Source organism: Macaca nemestrina, chromosome 1 (genome assembly GCF_043159975.1).
Source record: "Macaca nemestrina isolate mMacNem1 chromosome 1, mMacNem.hap1, whole genome shotgun sequence".
NCBI lineage: Eukaryota > Metazoa > Chordata > Mammalia > Primates > Cercopithecidae > Macaca > Macaca nemestrina.
Window position 1 is genome coordinate 26445774 of NC_092125.1, and position 8034 is coordinate 26453807.

At 38.1% G+C, this 8034-nt stretch overlaps 1 protein-coding gene across 7 annotated transcripts in view; it reads left to right on the forward strand.

Moving 5' to 3' along the window:
- The window catches only part of LOC105493010 (lymphotactin), a 170056-nt gene extending 162234 nt beyond the window's left edge, over window positions 1-7822 (forward strand). For 3 of the 7 annotated variants that reach the window (XM_011760436.3, XM_011760434.3, XM_011760433.3), the window contains exons 2-5: window positions 1413-1826; window positions 1945-2094; window positions 5176-5290; window positions 6163-7820. In XM_011760436.3, coding sequence (XP_011758738.1) covers window positions 2034-2094; window positions 5176-5290; window positions 6163-6331 — 345 coding nt within the window. In that variant the 5' untranslated portion in view covers window positions 1413-1826; window positions 1945-2033 and the 3' untranslated portion in view covers window positions 6332-7820. Of the gene's footprint in view, window positions 1-1412; window positions 1827-1846; window positions 2095-5175; window positions 5291-6162 lie in introns of those variants that run through there. The other 4 variants (XM_071075213.1, XM_071075211.1, XM_011760437.3 and 1 more) reach the window with 4 other exon arrangements.
- The last annotated feature ends 212 nt before the right edge of the window (window positions 7823-8034 follow it).

Sequence of the window (8034 nt, forward strand, 5' to 3'; positions counted from 1 at the left end):
AAGAAACATGTGAGGAGCATAAAAGAGGCTGGCCTCTTTTATGAAAATAAAATATGAGATTATGAAAATATGAGAAAATATTTATAAAAGAGGCTGGCCCATTGGGTTGGCTGCACATGTATGTATTTGTTAAGCTTTGGGAGTGTGTGAGTGAATGGTGGAAGGAAAAGCAGTACTGAAAGGAAAAGCAGTACTAGATCTTGAGCATTCTTATATATGACAATGAAAGATTTGCAATTAATCCTGTAGGCAATGGAAGTTGGCAAAGAGGTTCTCAGTAGGGAAATGGCATGATTAGATTAGATCACTCTGGCAAAGCTGCAGAGAACAGACTGAGAGGAGGCCCTAGACTGGGAAACCACTTAGTCCACTGCAATTGGCCTAACATTTGAGCAGTGTGGGAAGAAAGGAGGAGACATGTCAAAGAACTACTCAAAAGGTATACTTAGTCCAGTTTGGTTGAGAATGAATGACACGTGGGTAGATAGCAATGAGTCTAAGATGCTCCCTATATATCAGTATTTGGAAATTAGATGGAAGAGAACACATTGCTCTATGCTAAGGACTAATAGGAGGAGAAGCAGTTTGAAAAGAAGATGTGTCCAGTGTTCAAGGAGTGATTGTGTAGTAAGGTAGAGATCATTAAAGAGCCAATTGGAAGTTTAGAATGAAGTCTGGGTGAAAAATCAAATGTGATTAGTGGAAAGTCTCTTAGAGGTTAACCTATAATTTTTATGAAAACATAGGAATTTATTTTCATATTCCTAATAGCAAATGCAAAACCTTTAACTACACATATATTTAATAAATACATTTTATAGGTATCTATGTAAAATAAAGAGCAACCACCATACAACAAACTCAGTGGCAGAAAAGTTCCAGTGGAATCAGTATATTTAAATTCTACTGGGAGCATTGCAAATTAAAATTACATCTGGGGAGATTATATGGCAATATATAATAAGAGCTATAAAAATGATCATATCATTTTACCCAGTAATCCTACCTCTGGTTATTAAAGGGAAGTAATTCAGTATATATTAATGAAACTGATCTTACAGTTCTGATCTTTATAATAAGTTACAAGAAAATGGTTTAATATGTATGTGTGTATATTTACTTGAAGTTGAAATATGAAGGCTAAAAAAACAGGAAGATATTTAAATTGGTGTTAAAACAGCATTTAAAGTGACTACAATTATGAGAACACATGTATGCCAATACAGATTCACTGGAAAAATATTAAAAATGAAAACTGTCAGATGGTAAGATTATAGATCATTTTATTTCCTTTTTATTTGAAATAAGTTGGTACAGCACAACTTTTCAAAAGCTTCTATAAAAGTGTATGTCAAGTTGTAATAAAGCAAACATATGCATATAGACATGCTTAAACAGTTATTCTTTCTTAGGTACCTGGGGAGATTGGGATGAAGAAAGGAGGGCAACTTGAATGAAGGTGGAGGAGAAAAATGACAGAAAAGAAAGCAAAGGATCGCAAAGCTCAGTGTGGCAGCAGCCTCTCTTCCCCTCCTGAGAGAGTCAAAGCGTGGCACCAGGGACTCATGATCCATGGCTGTGGAAGCCTCATGTCACACTGGATGTCACATGAGGTGGGATGGAACACAGTGACCACTCCACCTCATTTCCTTTACAGTTTCCGCGCTGGACCATGGCAGTGAACAGCCTTCAGGCATGTCTACAGCGGAAGATCTGAATTCAGGCTGGTGGCAGGAGACAACACAACCACATTTTCTTCTATGCAGACATTTGGTTTCATTGACACATTAACCACAGACAAAGGGTTAAAGGCCACAAGGCGTTAGGTTAGTATGAACAGGGAAAAGGGACTTTTTTTTTTTTTTTAAAGAAAATAAAAAGCATCAGTATTGCAAAGACTTTCCATGATCCCACACCCACCTCAAAAGCCCCCTCTCACCACAGGAAGTGCGCTGACCATTGGAGGCATAAAAGAGGTCCTCAAAGAGCCTGATCCTCACTCTCTCCCTGCACAGCTCAGCAGGACCTCAGCCATGAGACTTCTCACCCTGGCCCTCCTTGGCATCTGCTGTCTCACTGCATACATTGTGGAAGGTAAGTCAAGAAGCTGTCTGTGAGATAAAGAACAGGGAGGCAAGGCAGGTGGGCACACATTTTGGGTTTGACTCAGGTTTTAACTGGAGTAAACTGCTTTCCTCAGGCGAGCCTTAAACTTCCCATGTGCAAAAAAGGAATGATGATTTTGACTGTAGGGGGCTTCGTAAACTCCCAGAACAGGGAGAATTTGGTTAGTATCTGGGCTCCTAGTTTTCCTAATTGGGTAATTTGGGGCACATTTCTTAACCACTCAGGGCCTATGCTTATTTATGTATAAACTGAATAGGATAACGGACATGATCACCTGAGATTAAGATTAAATAAATATTATGGTTTATTTATTTAATAACATCAGATTTCCTTGCAAACAGTAATTTTTTGATCAATGTTAGCTATGGATTAGAGGTGATGATTATAAATGCATTTGTAGCTTTTGCCCATTTAATATATTGTTTGATAAATTATCAAAATCTTTGAGCGTTCAGTTACAATGTGGGGATGCATCAGAGGATATATGCTCTGGAGCAAATCAATGTTTTCAATACAAAACCAAGCCCCAAATGACTGGAAGTTCAGACCTTCATGTCCAGAACATCAATATTACCTTCAAGTACGTGGGGGACTCTGTTAGTAATGCCATAAATATTACTATTTATGAGAAATTTTCTCTATTTGTAAGAGACTATACAATAATAACTACTAACAAATAGGTCAGCAACTTACACACAGTTCAATAAACCTGCAAGACACATCCAGGTAAGATTCAGCTATACTGAGCCCTTACCTGAGCATTCAGTAGATATTTCTTGAAGGATTACTTTTTCCTATGACTGGAGTGAATTTGTCTACTTATTTGTGTTCTAATTGGTAGACTTATTACTTAGTCTATGATATCATAACCTAATAATGGGTCCCGAAGGGGTTCCATGAATAAAGGTTGCTGTCTGGAAGTCCTTGAAATTGTGTACAAAACAAAAAAATATTGATGAAACAAAAAAGTTTGATTACTACATTAGGCCACATGTTGCTACCTGGCTGGCATTTTGCTGAGACAATGGGCATACCATCTGAGGGAGATTCAGATCTGGAGTAGGGGAAAGGAGGTCTGTTAGAGGCTGAGAAGAACTGCAGACGCTGGTCTCAAATTCCCAAGTTTTCTAGCTGAAGGAGCTCTATAAGTCCCACTGCTGCTTAGCTTCTTACTTACAAAAATGAGGCAAACAGTCTCTGCTTTGATTCAACTCTGCAACCTGAGTGAAGGTGATATTTTAAAGAATAACACAGACACACAAACATTGCTGAGAATAAGGAAAAGGCTTTGTGGTTTCAAGTATAACAGGATTCCCTGAGTCTTGGGAGTCCATTTCAGATACTTCACAGAGAGAAATCTTGTTTCTTAAATATGAGAGAAACAGAGAAAAAGCCCAGATTTTTCCTCTTTCATTGGTTGCAGAAACAATTCAGCATTAAAAATATATTGGCAAAGGTAGAGGGTAGGAATGTGCAGACTGGCACTGAGAGTGGAGGAGAGGAGAAGGAATGATGAAGAAAAGCACACTGTGAACACTCTTTGTTTAGTTCCATGCTTTAAAAAATGCCTTCTGATATTAGCAACACTACAGACCAAACTTGATCATTATCAGTGGTTACTTTAGATGCTTTTTAGCTGCCTATTTCTCTGGGAAGCAAAGACCAGTGTCTACAGTTAAGGAGAAAATCAGCACTTAGAAACTTCGATTAGATTTTACCCAACCCTTAACAGTATTAATTCTCCCAAGTTATTTTTCCTTTTGCAATGTTAGATGTTCTCTAAACGCAATAGTTTAATTCCCTTGGGCCATTACTATTGGGGATGAATATTTTAAGGCTGACTTCCATGTACATATATCTTACCTTTTACCATTTATTAATTTTTTTGAAGTGTTTATTATTTTTATGTACAGAAAATAATTTTTATGTACAGAAAACTCAACAGTGTACATTTAACCCAGTTTAGTGGCAAGTTCCTCAGCCTTTCCTATTTCCAGCTTGGCAATGCAAGCCACAGATTTTGGACTCAGGACATTGCAGATCTCATCATATCCATCATTGTAATTGGTCCTGATAGCTTCCACCAGCTTAGCCAAAGCTCCTTTGTTTTCCTGGTTAACCTGTGTGAAGGCGACAGTGTGCTTCCTGTGGACTGGATGTCCCAGTCTTGCCTTACTTCCCCTTGATAATGCAGTAAGGGACCCCTTTTAGGACACAGGACAGGCAGAAAGATAACCAGCTTGATGGGGTCCACACCAGGTGCAATCACTACCAGCTGAGCCTTCTTGTTTTCCAGCAAGGTAGTGATGGTGTTAACCCCTGCTCTAAGAACAGGTGATTTCCTAGTGGGGACACCCCCTTTGCCAGCAGCTTTCTTCTCAGCCTGGGCCAACAGTATCTGCTTCTTCTCTTGCTTTGTCTCTTGCTTTGTCTCTGTTTGGGGGTCTAAGGACTGGGTGAACTGGTTAATGGCAGAAGGTACTTTCAGCAGCTTGTGGAGGATAGCCTTCCCCCACTGAATGTTACCTTGCCTACAGTACTCTTCACACATTACTCTGTAATCTCACTTATAGTACTGTAACATGTTGCACTATTTGAAATGATCTTTTCTGTTTACCTGTCTGTTGCCTGGCTCCCTCATTAGAAGAAATGCTCTATGAAAACAGGGACAAAATGTCTGTCTTAATAAAACATGTGGGACACAACAGGCACTGTTGTATAAATGAATGAATGAGTGTCACTGGGACATTTACTAGCCGTCCCAAATGTCTAAGTGAAAATATACATAGAGATGGGAAAACATCTTGTTTTTGTCTCAGCATGAAATTCCTGAAACAATTCTATTGATTGAGGTTTTAAATTAGTCAAATATTTACTAAGAATCTATGATGGGCAAGAGATTCAGGATGCCTGTCAGTCATCTCTTCCCCCAAAAAGCAAATGGTCTTATATTCTCACAACATTCTTAGAGTAATTTAACAGGTGATTGTTCCTATGATTTTGATAATAGCTTAATTTTTCATTGTATGTTTTTTTTTTTCTCACCAGGTGTAGGGAGTGAAGTCTCAGATAAGAGTACCTGTGTGAGCCTCACTACCCAGCGACTGCCAGTTAACAGAATCAAGACCTACACCATCAAGGAAGGCTCCTTGAAAGCAGTAATGTGAGTTTGTCTCCACAGAAGCTGGGCTGGGTGGATATCTAGAGGTATGGAAATACAGTATACAGAAATGCTGCCTTCCTCAGGAAAAGTAGGTCAACATGGAGGAACAGCTCAGCTTAACTGACAAGCTCTTTATTTTTCCTTGTCAATCACGTCTTTATGCAGCCCAACTGAATGGAGATTATTGCAAAAATTTGGCTGCCAAATAAAGAATAGAAGTCCTCCTCTATTTAGCTTAGTGGAAGAGTCTGTTGAATACTGTGCATAGCTCTGAGGTCTGGGTTTAAAGATGGCTGACCCATGTCAGGGTTTCCCTGCAAGCCTCACTGGAGTTGGGGGTTCTTAGGGTTGAGTTAGGCAGAGTCCTTGATTATCAGTTGCCATATTTCAACGAAATGAGTCAATGCACAAACTACATGGTCCCCTTCTTCTACCAGAATCTCATTTTTAGAAGTAATAACTCTTCCCAACACATAATTGCAAGCTTTACTCTAAAAAATGAAAACGTAAATATCAGCTTTTATTAAAAATATAAGATGAGTACTTTTAAATTTGAAAAGGAAGAGTGTATGTAATAATGGAACTAGATGGCCTCAGATGTCTTTTTGTTACAACATTTGGTGACATGGATGAGAAAAGGAACCTGTGAATTGTGGTGAACAAAGGGGCTGGATACTACTTGCAGATATTTCTCCTTTATGTTAAAATAGATGACAGAAGACGGGTGCCCATTTTTGATCTCATGGCTCTGAAAGACTATTTCTTGCCGTAATTTCTGCACAAGATCTCTTCAAGTCTGCTCTGATCTTAACTCTTGACCCCAAGGCTTTGAGAATGTGGCTAAATTCGTCTGTGTTTTCCTTGCATTACAGTTTTATTACCAAACGTGGCCTAAAAGTCTGTGCTGATCCACAAGCCAGGTGGGTGAAAGACGTGGTCAAGAGCATGGACAGGAAATCCAACACCAGAAATAACATGATCCAGACCAAGCCAACAGGAACCCAGCAATCGACCAATACAGCTGTGACCCTGACTGGGTAGTAGCCTCTGGCACCCTGTCCCTCTCCAGCCGGCAAGCTCATTTCACTTCACACACGCATGGACTGAGTTTATACTCACCTTTTATGAAAGTATTGCATGAATAAAATTATTCCTTTGTATTTTTACTTTTAAATGTCTTCTGTATTCACTTATATGTTCTAATTAATAAATTATTTATTATTAAGAATAGTTCCCTAGTCTATTCATTGTATGTAGGGAAAGGTAGTATATCATTTGTGTTTGATTTCTGTCCTACTTGTACCTCTCTTTGATGGTAACCGTAATGGAAGAGATTCTGGCTAGTGTTTATCAGAGGTGAAAGCTATATTGATCACTCTTAGAGTCCAGCTTATAATGGTTCTTTACACATGAGTCACAAGTTACAGCTGTGACAATGGCAACAATTCGAGATTATTGTAACTTGTCTCTATAATAGAATTCTATTTATAGAATATGGGAGAAAATAATCCAGTCTTCACTGGGATCCCATTCTGAAGGTTCACTACTCAAAAATTTGCTTCACTCAATTGTTTTTTCACCTCTTTGTGTTTTATTTTGGTTTCCTATTAAAGGAATAAAATGACACAACTTGTCCCTTTTTTTGTCCTATTAGCAAAAATTAGAATTTTGGTATAAAGAAACTTTATTCAAGTAAAAATAAACACCTTTTGAATTGGAGAATAATCTCCCTACCTTATTAGGATTTCTGTACTTGCCATTACTGTAGTTATCATACATGTTATACTTTACTGTGAATAAGCTTTTAATGCTCCAAATGCTGACCTATGCAGCATTTCTTCATGTGATCACAATTTGCACTAAACTTTTAATTAAATGTTCATCTGGTCACTCAACACCCCAGATTCATGCTCTCTTGTATGCTAATTAAATTGCTGATTTGTTTCATGCTTAGGGTTTTACTAACCAAGTAGGTGATGATGTATACATTCTGTTCTGTCAGACTCTAAATAGGAAGACCTGACCTTGTCTTGATAGTTTTAAGTGAAAAGTATTGGCTGTTGTTTAGTCCTATGGGGACATTTAGCAATATCAAGAATTTCCAGAGGGTAGACAAAGGCAAGTTGCTCAAATTTTCTTACTTGTAGTCATACAACTAGTGAATCAGAGTGGAAACTACTAAAAAGTTGCCTCCTAGCAAATGATGTGGTCACCTATCCATATTCATTGCTGTTTGTCTAAAATAAACTTCAGACACGGTCTTAGAGAAAGCAATCCCTTAATAAGAACAGATAACCTGCTTTATGAGGGCTGAAAAATAACAAAGTCACAAAAGATGAATGGAATGGTTTGTCTCCCAAATGTCTCCCAGGCCCTAAGGATTTATTTGGGATAATAATAATAGGATGTGTGGAAGAATATGGGCAGTGCTTGACTTTTCATTTTATAAGACTGTTCTTTTTTTTAAAAATAATAAATAGTTGTTAAAATATATAACCATAGCTATTTTCTTGATTACAAATATTAGCTCACTTAATCACACAACAGACCTCGATTAAAGACAAAACAACTGAGGCATAAAAAGGTTAGTTAACTTTCTGAAGGTCCTTTGGTCTGTGAGGGGTAGAGTTTAGATCTGAACTCATGGAAGCTTCCGGGTGTTGACAACTGTGTCATGCTGTCTTCTTCACTTCAGAAGACAATTCCCTTAGGATGAAACCATATGTAAAGAGATGATTCAGGGG